General features: G+C 36.0%; 1 protein-coding gene across 1 annotated transcript in view; it reads left to right on the top strand.

Annotated features, from left to right (window-relative positions):
* The first annotated feature begins 2620 nt into the window (after positions 1 to 2620).
* Positions 2621 to 16851, top strand: part of LRP1B (LDL receptor related protein 1B) — a 1901338-nt gene continuing 1887107 nt past the window's right edge. Inside the window, exon 1 of the mRNA XM_043576625.1 lies at positions 2621 to 3796. Coding sequence (XP_043432560.1) covers positions 3616 to 3796 — 181 coding nt within the window. The 5' untranslated portion in view covers positions 2621 to 3615. The remainder of the gene's footprint in view (positions 3797 to 16851) is intronic.

Below are 16851 nucleotides of genomic sequence, written 5' to 3'. Positions count from 1 at the left end.
TCTATAGTTTGATGAATTAATTTATTTAGGTTGTCAGTGTTAATCACTCTGATTATAATGAAGAAATTATAATGGGCCATAGAAACAAACAGAATTTGAAGAGTAACTCTTGCCTTTCTTTCTTCACTAGTAATATAATTTATTAATTGCCTTTCTCGCTAAAGTATATATGATGGTGAATAAAGTATTTCATAGAAAATTACACTTAAAGGGGCGCCTGGGTGGTGCAGTCGGTTAAGCGTCCGACTTCAGCCAGGTCACGATCTCGCGGTCCGTGAGTTCGAGCCCCGCATCGGGCTCTGGGCTGATGGCTCGGAGCCTGGAGCCTGTTTCCGATTCTGTGTCTCCCTCTCTCTCTGCCCATCCCCCGTTCATGCTCTGTCTCTCTCTGTCCCAAAAATAAATAAATGTTGAAAAAAAAAATTTAGAAAATTACACTTACACTTCCCTTTTACTTATAGTCCATTATAACGTGATGGTCATTCAAAACCTGGACATGAATTATTTAATTTTAAAATTCTTATTTGGTCTATACTTTATAAGCCTCGTTAGATTCTGATAAAAACTATCTCTTCTGATGAATTGGTCATTTTCAATGAAGAGCTACAATATGTAAGTGATTTGATGTGAGAAAATTTTATTAATTTTATTTTGGCATTGGCCTTATTTCAGCTTTAGACCTTGTGTCTATTAATAAATGATAAATATGTGTCTATTTTAATTATTGAATATGTTTATTATGTATTATTATGGCTTTGTGGTGTGAATCCATGTCCTTATTATAATTTTGTTTTTAAAAATATGCTTGACATGCATCCAAATGTATGTGTTATGCCCACTTGACCACTGAAACATCCCTAAGCATCCATTCTTCTACTCAATTCCTCTGAAGTTTTTATACCATTTAGGTCTTTGTTAGTAACATCTATTCACATTCCTAAAATAAGTCCCCAATTTTATTTTATAGATAAATTGATACTAAACACAAGTAATCACCTTTCATTGGTGTGCACGCTAACCTATTACTTAGTAATTAACCTTCCACAATTAGTACCCCTAATTTACACCACAATTTTGAGTCCTGTATCATTCACATATGGCAATTTGATTTGTGATCACTAAAAATAAAAAAAAAATTGTTTGCTGTATTATTCTGATCGCAATATGTGGACAATGCATCCTTGATTTTCTTCTATTCAGGGCAGTTAAAAAGTAAAGCAGATGATGTAAAAGAGATCATATGGTTTTTACTCTGCCTAATTTACTTAGTAGTTTTATTATTAGGAGGCACTACATATTTAGAATGCAGCATATTTAGAATATACATTAGAATACAAAATCTGCTGGGTATTCACTTCTCTGATTATCTTTCATAATTTTTCCCTTTTAAGAGTTGACAGTGGAATCCAGAGCTGGTACATACATTGCAGAAGCAAATGAGTCACTGATTTTCAGTCATCGAACTTGAGTACATGGTAAGTCTTTGGTTGTTCTGTTCCTGGCTGCTTTCTTCTACCTTGCAATTTTGAGATGGGAGGCAATTGGTGATAATGATAGAGAAGAAGCAGAATCTGGATGTCCTTAGCATGGTTTGTTAGCACTCTTCATTTTATTGCCAAGACTTTAAGTGGATATAGATTTCCTAATAGCTGACCTCCTAGTTGACTGAATGGGATCATGTCAGAAAGACACCTACTTCCTTTGTCCTAGTGAAAGAATAAATATTTCACAGAACACACAGTTGTGTGGACACTTGAGAAAGAAATATTCGTTACTTTGAGTATCGTTCTAAATTTACCCTTCCTCCCCTCCCCAGCCCCATGTTCTTTGAATTCCGCCATTAAGTCCAAAGTTTGTGAATTTTTAGTATAAAGTAAAATAGGAAAAATACCTTTTTATATTTCCTATATGCTAAATCTTACTGTGAAACAGTAAAAATAATAGGTGAAATCACACATGTAACAACTTTAGAAGGGAAGAAAACATACACTTTTAAAGATGGAAGGAGTCATCTTTTTAGACACTAAATGGTTTGATATAAAAGGGAAAGTCAACTTTAAAATTTACAATGTGGCAAAAATGACATAAAGGACATATTTTACAATCACAGAGTAAGTATAAAAAGTCAAATTTCACAGGTTCTTGGTAACTTTCCGTAGAGTCACCTCTGTGTTCTTTGATCCAGTCTAATTTTAATGACTTCTAAGGAACAGCCAAATATGTTTCTGGGTATTTTGCTCTCAGGAACAGCTAGCTCATAGTGCTAGCATTCACCTATATTGTGTCAACCAGTAAACTGCACAAAGTGCTTAAGGTATCTTCCATTTGTTTCTCAATCATCCTGTTCCTTAGTTTTCTTATAGTTTGCCTTACATCCATTTGAAGTTTTAAAATATCAAATATTAATGCATATTTAGAATACATGTTTTTCAACCTTAGTGTTTAGTCAAGAATTATAGATGTTACAAGGAAAAATAAGCCTTCAACAATTAATATTTCTGAGTTTTAACTCCTTAGCCATCTCTGAATGTTTAACTAAAATTGTAGGTTTGGGGATAATTATATTAAAAACCTCAAGTGGTCATTAAAACAACTTTTTTTTTTTTTTAATTCCACTGATTCATGTTCATGCCTTGGATGGTTTGGTAAAGTTTTATAACTGCACCATGTGGAGAAAGAAAAAAAAAACACAACAGGAACAATTTAAAAATCCTCAAAACATGTTTAAAATGGTTCGAGGAACATTTTTAAAGAGGGAAATAGACTGCAAAACTGTCAATCCTTTGCTCTATGATTCCCTGCTTAGGGACCTCTTTCCATTCATTTTCCCTTCTTTTGCAAGGGGTAATGACTTTGGGGGTTGTTTGGGCTTTTTTTGTTGCTGTTGTTGTTTCTGCTGAGTCACTAAATTTTGCATCTTTGCCCCAAGATGCTACTCAGCATAAAAGTTAAAAGCGCAATTCAGAAAACATCGCATTTGTGTGTGGAGCAGAGGAAACCATTTCCCTAAGAGAAGCTCAATGACTTGGCTTGTCCTTCCTTCCCGGTAAGGAAGCTTCCAGGGAGAGAAGGGATCAAATCCGCTTTGCCGAGAGAAGCATCCCAGCGCTGTAGCTGATAATTCCGAGGTGGCTGTTAAATGCGGAGCTTCCTAGGCGGGCCTGGGTGGCTCAGCCCAATGCAGAAGTCTCCCCCTTCTTTAAAGACCCAAATCCCTACAGAACCAGCTTTGGAGTTACTTTCCCTTCAAGGAGACCGAAATAATTGTGATTTGTGGTGCTCTCAGTTCGCGGTGGTATTTTCCTGTTGTGTTAAATGCCTCTCACTAAGTAATAGATGTGATTTATGTGGACGACGGAGGGGTGTGTGGTGGATTCGGTGATTAATCAGTGAATTCCCATCCGCTGGCATCTCTCACTGCCCCTCTTTGCGTGATGTAAGATCAGACGTACCCTGCATTGAAAAGTCAAGACACACGAGCGGCTCGCTCGCTCTCACACACACTCTCTCCCTCCCACACGCGCGCATCCGTACACCTTCCACATCCTGCTCCAGGCAGGAGAAGGCGGACTGGCTGGGCTCATTGAGCTGAAGAATTTCCAGTGACATTTGTAAATGACGCTGCTCGATTCGGGGCTCCGAGCTGCCGCCGCCGCCGGGCCGAGGGCGCCGCGGAGCAGTCTCCAGCTCAGGCTTCCTTACCGGGCGACCACAATGTCCGAGTTTCTCCTCGCCTTACTCACTCTCTCGGGATTATTTCCTATCGACAAGGTGCTGACCGTGGGAGCCGACCGAGGTAAGGAAATAGCTCCCTCCTGGTTTCCCCTTTCTTCCTCGGGCTTTCCTGCTGGGCGATGCTTGTAGATAAGTGAGTGTGAAACTTAAGTCCTTGTGGCCCCGCTCCCCAGGACTGGTTGGCCACTGTATCGCTGGCCTCGTGGGGGTGAGAGGTGCAGTGGTGGATTTCCGAACCAGGTGCCAGAGTCCTCGGCTTCCTCCCACCCCCAGCTTTTTCCTTTGGCCATTTACCGGTCCTGATTTTGTACCCCCCCGGGAGCGTTTGGACTTGGACTGCGCGCTTCTGCCCGCGCAACCCAAGCGCTGCAGATGTTGGGATCGGAATTCTCTTTTCCAAGACTTGCTGCGCACTGACTCTCACAGCTGCGAGCTTTTGCAGGTTCCGGATTCTCCGCGTTGTGTGTGTTCCCTCAACTTAGCTCCTGGTTAACTTCCCTACCTGATGCACCCAGGGTGTGTGGAGGGGAGAAAGCGGCCGCTCGAGCCCCTTTCGTTTCTGTAGCCCCTTCCTGAGGCAGACTCAGAAGAGATTAGTGTCTCAGCGGAGAGGCTTAGGCTTTCAGGGAGCTTCTGGGCGCAGGTACCTGCTTGAACTTGACTTTTTTGATTCTGAAGGTCTGTGACACAGCTCATGGTACCAGGAGACGCTTACCCACTACTGGCATTTTGCCATTGTTTATTTTTGTTTGTTTGTTTGTTTGTTTTATGGGTTTTTTTTCTTCCCCAAATAGCTGATGAGTGGTGGAAGTTGAAATGGGAATGGAAGGAGAAGAGGAGAGAGGAGGTGGGAATGTTAGTTAATAAGCCTAGATCGTATAAACTTTTGATCTGGAAACCCAGGAATCCCTGTGCAAGTTAGATGATCTTTGACAACAGTCGCACGGGTGAAAAAAAAAAAAAAGGTAGATGAATATTTGGGCGGCTAGCCTTGGAATGGTTAACTCCCTAAAGTAAAATCGGGAGTATCTTTCATATATATATATATATATATATATATATATATATATATATCCACACACACACGTATGTAATATTTTGGTTTGTTGTCAATGTTTAATTAGAAAAAAAAGAGAAGTAACAAAGATAGAAAGGATATCTGGATCCCAATGTCAAGTAAATAGGCAAAATGTTGCATTGGGAGATTTAGTGATGTGTTTATATGAAGTGAATTATGAACTGACTAAAAATTATTGTTTCATTATAGAAAAGAAAGAACAGGGGAATGAATTGTAGTGTGTCTACCCAGCCTGCTGTTGGCAACCAGGTTATAGTCATTATAATGTTGAGCACATTTCTTTTACCAGTAGTGAGACTGATACTAGTTCCTTTAGAAAATCTGACATTCACTGAATGATAATCTTTTAAAGATATCATTGCTACCTAACTACATAGCTTCTAAACTTGTCTTAACTTACCTTGAAGTTGGTGTGGAATGGTTGAAAACTATACTGATAAAATGGAAGCACATAGCTCTAACTTGAAATGATGATGTCTTTGATCTGGAACAATCAGCTCTCAACCTTTCTTAGGAAGAATCTTTGAAGTTGGACCAGAGCAGATGAACAGAATGAAGCTTTTCAGCCCTGTGAGCTAGCAAAATATAATGGCACTGCAGACTCCTGCTATTGGGCTTTTTCTGATTGAGTCCCCAATCTCTGCAAATTTGACCTCATCTAGAGCTAAGTCCTCAGTGGTTTGGGATGTGTTTATGAGGGAGAGAGTTGTTGCTGCAATGATTAGAATGAATACCTGAGGAGAATTGTATAAATCATAAAAAGTTAAGCTGTAGACCCTGGATTTTCTCCTGAGATAGAAAACTAAATAACTAAAAAGATTACAATTTGGTGCACATTTAGATCCGTGAGGGAGAGGGACATCTAAGACATAAACAGGGCATAGGGAAAACGATTGTTACCTTTTTCCTAGAACTGAAATAGTGTCGTAAATCACCATGACAACATCAAAAGTACTGTTATCAGATAGCACAAGTCAACATAGTTGTAGACCAACACTTTGCCACTATCATATATATTTAACACAACTTTCCAAACTGTTAGAAAGGAGTTAAAATTGCCAGAGCTTTCTATCAAAAGTAAAAAGGGTGTGTCTCATTTGGAAAAGGAGGGGCGGTGGGGGAGAAATCCTGTTTAAAGTTGAAAAAGAAGGTGCTGCTGCATTATGGCAAACTTTCCTCAATGAAATGCTGAAACAGACAATATAGGAATATAAACTCAAGAAAGAGGTTAATGAGATGTAGCTTTTTGCACAGGCTTATGTCAATTGTCCTTGAGGAATAAAATAGGCATGTGAATTACACAGGTGTGTTTTGTAGTGCAGGAGTTGCTTCATTCCTGAAAATGAAAAATTACTTTCAGGTTCTCCAAATATGTATTGGGTAATGGGTGACTTTTAAACTGTATGAATTAGATAGAAATACTTGGATTACCTTCTGCCTGTGTTGCTCTTTGGTTTGTAAGTTTATCAAACATTTTTTTAAACAGAATACTTTAACTTATATGCTTGTGTTCAGTCTACATACATCTACTTTTCCTTCTAATTCTACATTATTTATTTTCTTGGTTTATATTGATTTTGATACAGAGTTAAGATAATGTACATGTCAGTTCTTGTTAGATTTCATCACATCTAAAAAGGGAAACATCTTTGTAACTCTTAACAGCAAAACGTGAAGGATAAATCATATTCACTTAGGATCAACCAATGTGTCATATTACAATGTCATATCATATCAAAGTGTTGCTTGATAGGGATTAAGACTTAAAAGGAAGTGTATTTTAAATTGTCAAATTTTCTGCAAATAAAGGGGATTGAGAGACCTAAAACTAGTCTCTTTTAAAAAATTCCTGGGTCAGATAAGAAGGTGAAACATATTTCCAAATAATTAAAGTTCATGCTGTTATAATCATCTAAATGTATATGTCCATAAAACCCTCTAAAAGTGGCAATCATGTGCATGTCAAAATTTTAATCTTCCTCCCCTCAAGGAAGAATGAACTACGACCCATGTATCCTGTAAACTAAAGTTTTGTTTTGAAGAAGTCTGTGTAATCTTTGAGATTTCTTCTTCTTCTTCTTCTTCTTCTTCTTCTTCTTCTTCTTCTTCTTCTTCTTTTCTCTCTCTCTCTCTCTCTCTCTCTCTCTCTCTCTCTCTCTCTCCTGAAGTTTACTTTGAAACTGATAAGAACGAAGGGAAACAATGGGAAAACAAAGAATAATTTCAATGTGTGAAAACACAAAAAAGAGTTTAAATGCAGAGAATAGAGTAAGTGAGGGAAAGGAAAGTGAGGAGAAAGCCAAATGATAAATTTAGGAAGAGACTGAATCCATATTAGTATTTCTTAAAGAAGAGATTAAAGTATCTTTAGACAAAATAATATTTTTTAAAATAAATATTTTCTTCTCACTCCATAATAATTATGGAAATATTTGCAGTATAAAAATAATTTAAAAAAATTTCCATCAAGGTGAGGTTGGATATAATTAAATCTCTAAGAATGGGGAGATACATGAGAATATCGCAGAAAACTCAAATGTTAAGAATACTAGAATTATTAAGATGGAAGATTTTTTTAAGTGGAAGTGAAGGAAGTCCATCTTCTTAGAAAGAGTGGGGGATGAGAGACATAGTGAATATATTCTTAAGTGTGATACGACACTTTCTAAATGCTACTTGTCATCCACGGTAGAGACATGCAGAAATTTTTACTTTACAAGTGTATTGGATCCAGGACATTAATTTCTTGCTATTTGCCTTGTCATTTTCTTTTCAGAGCCTAGGGTGTACCATAAAGTTAGGCTCCATTTAAAGTCACCTGGACTGAACATGACTTGGTCTTCTACAATGATTGCAATGGTGAGGGGACTCTATATCTTCCCTCCATTCTGTATTTTACTATGATCAATTTTTTTCATGGTTCTACTATTAATTTTTGTCTTATATGAAATGTGCACTCTTTTTTCTTCAATTCCTTCCTAGCAATAGGGATTTTGTATAGTAAAAAGTACCAACCAGATGTATTGAAAGATTTCTCTATCTTCTGTAGCTGTCTGTCAAAACAGTTCTTGTACAAAGGAAACACTTGTCTTCATTTTAGATAGATGCATTCAAAGAAAGTAGAATTAATGCTAAAAGTTAAACATCATTGTATCAACATGATATCATTAGTTAAACTAATTTAGCAGTAAGTGGAGCCCACTTACTGTGTGTGTGTGTGTGTGTGTGTGTGTGTGTGTGTGTGTATATATGTATATATGTTATATATATGTATATATATAATATATATAACATATATATATAACATATGTATGTGTGTATATATATATATAATAAGGATTATATATATATATCTTCTTTATTATGGCTGTTTTGGCACAAACATCCTTTAAAAATACCACTGTAGCCCAAAAATCAGATAGATTTTTTGATGTGAAACTTTCATTTCTAAATTCCAGAAAATATATGTCTATCTTTGTCTTATTGCCTCCTTGAAAAACAAAAATACGAAATGGAAGAATGTTCAGAATTATTTTTCAACTCCCAACATGGCAATATTCTAATGATGAACTTCCATGTAACAAATATTTTGTTGTAAAAACAATCTGACAGTGGAGGACATAAATTTTAAAATGCATTTGCTTTTGGAATACCTGTGATAATGATGCCCTCCGTGCTTATAATTTGAAACAATGTTTTTAGCAACTGCAATGCTAAACAAAAGTAAACTGAAAGGTTGAGTCCTTTATAATAATGAGTTAACCAGAATATGTACTGGACCAAACTTCTATCAGGAAATCGTCATATTTACTTAAGGCAGTTCAAAAACTACCTAGAAGAAGAAATCTGGGTCCCCATATTTAATATAAGATTAGTGACAAAAAAAACTACCTTGATGCACACAGAGTACAAATAACAAGGTGTTTTTGTTGTTTGCTTTTTGCTGGGGAAGGGAGGACAATAATTAATCAACCAAATAGAAAAGTGCTGGCATACTTTTTATCCTCTTTGTTACATTCCAATATGGATTGTTATTCTCCAAATTTAACCTATATGAAAACCCATTAAATAGAGGCATAGGGATGAATAAAGGCACAGGCCTTGGGAGACATTTTCTAGTTGTTTTATTTTGGAATGAGATCTTTAGAGCTTGTTAGTTCCTTGCGGAGGTGGGGGGGTGGCAAACGTTCTATTATTTAAACATTAAATACAAAACCATGAACATATCTCTAAAAATTAGAGTTTAAAAAATTTACTTTTGGACTAATGCACATGTGTGCCAATGAGTGTATTTACCTCACTTGCTTTTGAAAAGTATTGTGCTTGCCATAATATTTAATCCCTGTTCTCCCTTTTGTGTGCTCTATCAATTGGATAAAATGTCAATCTCTCCAAGTACATCTGAACTCTTTATGTTATATAGAAAGAGGAACAAAGCCTTCAGAAGATTTTGCAGCACATCACAACAAGTAAGCTTAGACCTCCAAAATTTATATATATTTCTTCTATTGGAAGTTTTTCTGCTATATAAGTTGCCTTCCCAATTTTAGATCTATATTTTCCTCCTCATAAATGATTTGGTGGCCTCCCTTTTCCCCCCGGCATAGCTATAAGGCCAAGTTAGAAAATATATATTATTTATTGCTCTGTTCTGAATTCAGTGATGCCAAAATATTCTTTCTGTCTTTCTCTCCATCCTATTGATTTAGGCTATCTCTATACAAACCCAGTTATTTTGACTGAGCTTTCTGACTTGACTAATTGGTGAAACTGACTCGTAAATAAATGGGAATCAAAATATTAGATAGAAGCCAGTCAGATGTGATAATATAATAAAACTGATCTTGCATTAAAAGCCTAAAGTTGAATTTTATGGAAAAACAACAACAATAACATATTTCCCTGAAAGGCTTATGCATTGTATTTATCTTCTATACTTTTTAATATAAGTCATATGTGCCTATGTCCTTATTCCTGTCATAACAGGGGAATTTAATGTATTTTAGTAGTAATTATGTATTTTTATCACGGGTTAGTATAAGAACCTACAACACTATCAGAATGTGATAAATACGTGCTCTGAATTCATTCATGCTCAGGTAATTACTTTATTGAAAGTAATTAGAAATTTATTATTTTTCATTATTGGCTTTATTAACTGAATTTATTTTTCTCATTTTGTGAAATATTTTTAAAAATTAAAATATATTCCTAAATGTTATTTCAAATTCAAGACTTTATCTCAACACAGGATATATAGTAGAAATCATTGCAGTGATAAAATGGACAACAGGGTATAGTGTGTTTATAAATGCTACCATAATAACTTTCTCATGCAATCACATTAACTTAGTTTCAGTCTGCAATTAGATGTCCAGTTATGGTTAAAAAATGCAATGGTGTGATTAAATAAATGGGCCCGTTCATTTGTTGTTGATTTCCCAGTAGGTCGGATTCTTAGAAGTATCACCAGAGCAAAAAGCTAACACTTAAGTTGGTAATGACTGTGTTACTTATATTGCTCAGTAACTCTGCCCCTCATATTCGTTGAATCATATATTACATACATTTGGGATTTCTCAAATATTCCAAAATAGTTGTAAATATGCAACACTTGTCAAAGGTATCTTTACCCATAGAAACAATGAAAAGTGATTTTGATTAATATATTCTTACTATACAGCCATCTATAGTATACTACTATACTCTTATTTTTCTCAGACATAGTCATGCACTATGAAAGTTCCCATTAATACATGAATATTATAACTATATATCCTTTATAGAAAATCAGTTGAGAAAGTACCTTTTCACATGAGATTCCTTCTAACTTTATTAAGTAAGAGAAAAAGAAAAAAAGAAGAAGATAGAGTGTGTTGCCTTGCTAAGGTGCTGGCATTACATTTTATCTCACAATGCATTCTTACTAACAGTCAGACATCCCTTCCTGAGACGCATGCACCTCATTGTCCTGGCTGGCTTAGCCTTCAGACCAAAGACGGGTATTGTTGAAACACGACCTCATTTTACTCGAAAGAATACATTTCTTCTTTGGGTAAGATCAAGGTACCACAGATCGTCTCTTGTTTTATTCTTACAATCAATAGGACATTCCTTCCTAACTTTTCCACATTGCATTGACATCCTTCAAGACTTCCAAGACAGCTTAACTTTAGAAATATGAATACATAATTTCTTAAGAATTTTTCTACCGCTGAGTTTTTCTTTAATGACAATTTGTCGTCTTAGCCCTTTCTTCTTAAAATGAGAAAAGATAGCTAAAAATGGGGATGGGGAGAAGAGGAGAAGTGAAACTTGGCTGTGGTTGCTTGCTTTGAGTGTTCCTAGGGTATTTTAAGATATTCATGAAAAAGAAAAACTGTGGGTATAAGGTTGATAACAGAAATGGGTTTAGAATGATCTGTTTTCTTTAGAAATTAGGATGTGTAGGAGAGGAAGGACAAAGATGCTAAGACAGAGTACGTTGACAAAAAGAATTTATTGAAACTTCAATCCACACACACTAAATAACTGTGGCAATTGAGAACCTCAGACTTTTGCTAAAATACACATTCTAGAAATTTAAAAAAGATTTGGTTTTTAGATTATCTCAGATCTTGTGTGCATTTCCTAAAGCTTTTAATGGTATATTTTATTGGTATGAAAATATTAAAATAGCAAGTATGCTTTATTAAAAAAATTCTACTTTATTCAACTCTATTAATTTTTAAGGCATTTTCTCATAATTAAGCTTTTGAAAGTACAGTGATAACGATGTCAGCTCATGGGTAGATTTTTGCCTCATCAGGTGAAAATATTATGATCATGCCTATTGGACATTCATATTTCTGATATATTTTTTTTTAAATAACTAAGATTTACAGATAGAATTACTAACTCAGAACACAGGCCCTTTTGCTGTGTCTTTGTATTGTCATTATTTTAACAAAAAAGCTAACAGTTCACCAGCACCATAATGCAGATAATGTTGAAGGCTCATGATACTAGTGGCATACAAATCTTATTTGGCGGGAAATATGTACATCTAATCCAACATTGGCCAACTTTAAGAATAGGTAGAATTTAGAATTTAAACATTCTGTTTCTGTCCATCTTTGGATATAGTTCTTTTCCCCACTAAGATGTTTTCTCCCTATTTGTACTTGTTAAGGATATTGTCAACTATTTTGAAATTAATCCTGATAGCATAAGAACCAGAATCTTAGCACTTTTTCCACTCTTCTTGCTTGCTGTCATTGCTGGGAGAACATAAAGTTATGAAGAGCACAAGGGTTTGCTCTTGTGAGTGCTTTAATCTGGGTGCCTGTGAAAACACCACAAGAGTTTTACAGAAAACCATTCCAACCAACTCCAAAAAACAGACACAGCAGTGTCCCTTACACCTTCCACGAGTGCAAGGAAGATAATGTATGTGAAAACACAATGCATTCTGTATTCCACCATAAAACCAGAATTCCCTTACATTTTCAGGACATTTTCATTTTTTTTTTCAGTTTTTTTCTCCTGCTGAAATCATATGATTCCTGAAGCAAACCATGTGGTTGGTGATCATTCATTTATATATCCACTCATTGAACAAAATGGAACAAATATGTGCTGGGCATTCTTCTAGGTGTTGGGAATGAGGCAAGTGAGCAAGTTTGATTTAGTTTACGTTTTAGTGCAACAGGAGACATTCAGCAAACAAACAAATAATATTTTGTTCTAAGAAGAAATACAAATAATATAATGTAATCAAGAGAAGTGATTGGTGGTTGTAATCACAGAAGACATTTTGAGAAGAGTGACCTATTTGCTGAGACAAAAGAATGAGAGGAAACAAGTATGAGTAGTTCTGAAGGAGGATCTTTCCATGCAAACACTTGTGAGGGAGTCAAGAATTTGGTGTTTTAGAGAAAGAAAGAAAGTCTGTGTGTTTGAAGTGAACTGTGTGTTTGGGAAAGAGGAAAAGTGGGAAGGGCATATTTATTGTGTAGTCAGAATAGACCACACAGGACCATGCAGATCAAGGTGAGGCATTTGGGTTTTGTTACGATTACACTAGGCAGCAATTGGATGTTTAATCAGAGGTGAATGAGACAATGTAATTTTTAAGAGCTCAGGCTTGTTGTTGCTGAATAAAGGAAGATAAGAAGGATACAATGATCCAGTAAAAGGCTTATCATAATTGTCCTGGAGAGAGATGTTGGTAGCTTAAATGAAGGGATAGCTGTGTAGATGAGGACAAGGTAGAGGAGCAGCTCATATCTTTAATTTAGGAAGATTTTCTGTAACACTGAATGCAGCACCAGTCAGTATATTGGGAGGATAAGGCATGAAATACAGCCTCAAGCTATTGTCTTTCAAGGTAAGGGTTAACACTGTAGAGAATTTAAAAATGAATTCATTCCTCTTTGCTAGCACCTTTAATTGATTTGTCTGCAATGTTTCTAAGTGTATAGCATGTGACGGTCACATGTGGACCCTGTAATATTGTTTGCCTTCTTATTACCTTTTCCCTTATATTTCAGAATTACTAATACCATCTTCCCTATTACCCCATGTTTTCCATACCATGTCTGCAGAATGGAATTAGTAGAGTCAGACTGATAGTATTCTTTGGGGGCTTAGTTAAAATGATGCACTTAGTTATATTCCAAGCATTATTAAATATGGCAATAAATTGTGTTTTTTTCTCCTGTTATTTCTACTAATCTAAATGAACATAATAGCAGAAGGAATAGGCATTGGCCTGTTTGATGAAGATGCATTTGTGCATTTTTTTCCAGAGAAAACTATGAAATCCTCAGAGTTTTAAAGAAAGAGCTCATTTTCATTGAACCCCAAATTCTTGACATGACTGAGAAGAATTTGTGCTGATAGTTGAGTTCCCACTAATACATATTTGATTAAAGGGAAGAAATTGTAAGAGTGCTGCTATTGGCTGTAGGCATTACCCTGTCTCGAAATTCCAGGAAAACTGTAGAAAGGATGGGGTAGTGACAGTAAGTGGTGTAAAATCTACTGGGTAAGCATTTATGACCTAGTAGGTATTCCTCTTTATCAGTCAGGTCCCTTGGATTATTCTGTATTTATCCACGCATCCATTGAATAACTGTTAGAGTAACTGCTATGTACCAGTCAGTGTGATTTACAGACTAGAGAAAGAAACAACAACAATAAAAACCAGGACAAGCAATGAAACACTAGGTTAACAATTGTACAAGTTTGGATTTTCAGGGAAAGATTGCTTATGGCTACAAAACAAACTCATTTGGGTCTATTGAGTTCTTGTTGGAGCTAGAAAGGAAAAAGAGTTGAGGGAAGGAGAGAAAGAGAGAATGGTATTATAAAACTGATGGAAAAGGAAAAATATCAGAACCCAGAAGGTCTGTGAAAATGAAGAAAAGGTTACAGTGTTTGAAGGAAATACTCTTTCTGTTTAAAGCTTTATTTTTATTTATTTTAAGAAGGAGAGACTGTGTGCGTGAGCATGAGCAGGGGGGCAGAGAGAGAAAGAGAAAGAGAATCCCAAGCAGGCTGCCTGCTGCTGTCAGCATAGAGCCCTGACACAGGGCTAGATCTCATGAACCCGGAAGATCATGACCTGAGCCGAAATCAAGAGTTCAGATGCTTAACCAACTGAGCCACCCAGGCACCCCATGAAGGAAATACTGTTAATATGAAGCTAAATGACTTACTCTACACTCTAAGTTATTTAGATATTGCTTCAGGATTTTATTCCATTGATTTTTTTTTCTTATTATTTTTCTCTCCGGCTCTCTTTCCTGCTATCTACCTTGAGAAGACGAAGATTGGTTTTAAAACTTCATATTAAAATCTGTATTCCAAAGTACAAACTTAAGCCCCAAAATATTCTCACTCAGTTTCTTTTTCAGTTTTACAGGTCATCTAGTGCCAAAAAAGCAACTTGGAATAATCAGCCTTTTTGACACTATTCACTTTATGCTGCTAGTAATAGCATTGTTGAGGAAATACTTCAAGTCATTCAAAGAAATTACCTTGAAAAAGCTGTATGATCATTACATAGAATGTTTAAAAAGATAACTTGCTTTCTTAGTTTTCAAACACAATACATATTTCAGTTAAAGAAGGGAAGACATAATACTAAAGACATTAGATTAAAATAAAGAGAGCCAAAGCTCAGGCATTTAAAGTTTTCGAAATGCTTAAATAAGATATTGAAACAGCAACAACAATAAATATATTGAAACAAAAGATCTCAACCAATTTATTTGTTGTATAAAGAGCTTACATGCAGGTTTAGTAGACATTTGCTAGATGCATGTGCTGAAATCAAATTTGTGTATGACTTCAAGTTTAGTCCATTTTTTCATTCCCATTGTCAAAATCCCCTTTCATTAATTTGGTTCCAAAATTTTCAGTAGTAAAATCAACATTATGCCTAGAAATAAGTTAAATGTGAAATAAATACTAACATTTTATTAAATTTTAGAGTGACTGAACCAAATGAAATTTGAGGCTGAAAGATTTTGCATTAATATTTAATTTGGGACTCACTGTAAATTTGTTTGCTGTGTACTTTAGCAGAGGGGTGCCAAAAAGTTTGGAAATAAATTAATCTGAGTAATTGAAAACAGCAGGAAGGGGAAGGGTTACTTGTGTATTTGTGGGTACGAGGCATGATTTATACTCCCTGACTACAGAACTCCACTCACATCACACAGAGGTCTGCTGAAGGGCTTTTCTTCTTTCATAACGAAAGCACTATGGGAAAAGGTTCAAAATAAGTATAAGGGAGTTATTTATATTTTAGGTAAAGCAAAAAATAATTACTGACTGCATGCTCAGAATAAAAGGCATTGGGCAGGAAATGTTGTGACCCCTTGGAACAGACTTAAACCTGCTATAAAGAGCCAAGGAAAATAAACAAAGCTTATTCAGATAACAGTTAAGCTGGCGAGACACCTGAAAAATCTAGCAATAGCAAGAAAATCGCTTAAGTCAAAAATAAACTTTCAGAGATTGAAGCTACTTGAGTTCACCAAGATTTAGAGATGAATGCCAAAGAGGATTAGTAAAACTCTCTTTCAAGTGAAATACTGCAGTAATGGCTCTATCTCCAAGTCTCAAACTCTTGCTTGAGAGTCACTATGTGAGTGAACTCAATATACAATAATAATATTTTCTTAAAAAGCAGGAAATTATATAAAGGAACCTGAAGCAGTAATCCTGCCCTCTTTCCTCCCTCCTGTAGGCAAGGTAAAATGACAGACCACATTTCTTCTGTAGTTACACAGAAAGAAATAGGTTGACTATGGCTTCTGAGATCCCCAGTTACAGAAAAGTCTGCTTAGACTTCTTTGCTCATGGTGTTAAGTAATGGTGCTCATGTGCATTTGGCTGAACTTATGAATTAGAGGGCAGGATATAGAGCAAGTTTTGCAAATACAAATGTATATAGGACCCAGACTAGTCAGAAGGTGCCCTGAGTGATGTGTAAATTAGAGAACACCCACATTGTCCAAGGGGGAAGCTGACATTTAACTGGAGCAAATTGTGGCCTTGGGTGAATGTGGGCCAATGGTTGCCAGACCTTTAAATAGTTTAAGAGTGGGCCAGAATCTGGATTTTTATGCACAATGCCTTAAGTTTTAAGTATTGCCCATCAAGATAAAAAGCAAAACACACACACACACTCTCTCTCTCTCTCTCTCTCTCTCTCTCTCTCACACACACACACACACACACACACACACACACACACAATAATATTATAGGGATCAAAAACACAAGTTGATGAATTTAACACCCAAGCTGACAGCCTGAGACTCACTATAGAGTCCTGCAGTTGCAGGCATCAACTGAGAGTTCAATAGGGTCACAGTGGAAACATGTTTTACTGGGTGCATTACCGACAAAAGGTGCCCCTGGAGAGCTGAGCATAATGCCTTGAAATTTGGAGTGCATAATTGTTACAGCTCATGGTTTTGGGAGAAAGGATACCAAAGAATTTCAACAGTGTTCTGCGTCTCTGCCTTCAAAATTTCCTCTCT

Source organism: Prionailurus bengalensis, chromosome C1, assembly GCF_016509475.1.
Source record: "Prionailurus bengalensis isolate Pbe53 chromosome C1, Fcat_Pben_1.1_paternal_pri, whole genome shotgun sequence".
Taxonomy (NCBI): Eukaryota; Metazoa; Chordata; class Mammalia; order Carnivora; family Felidae; genus Prionailurus; species Prionailurus bengalensis.
This window is presented reverse-complemented; position numbering and strand designations above follow the sequence as displayed.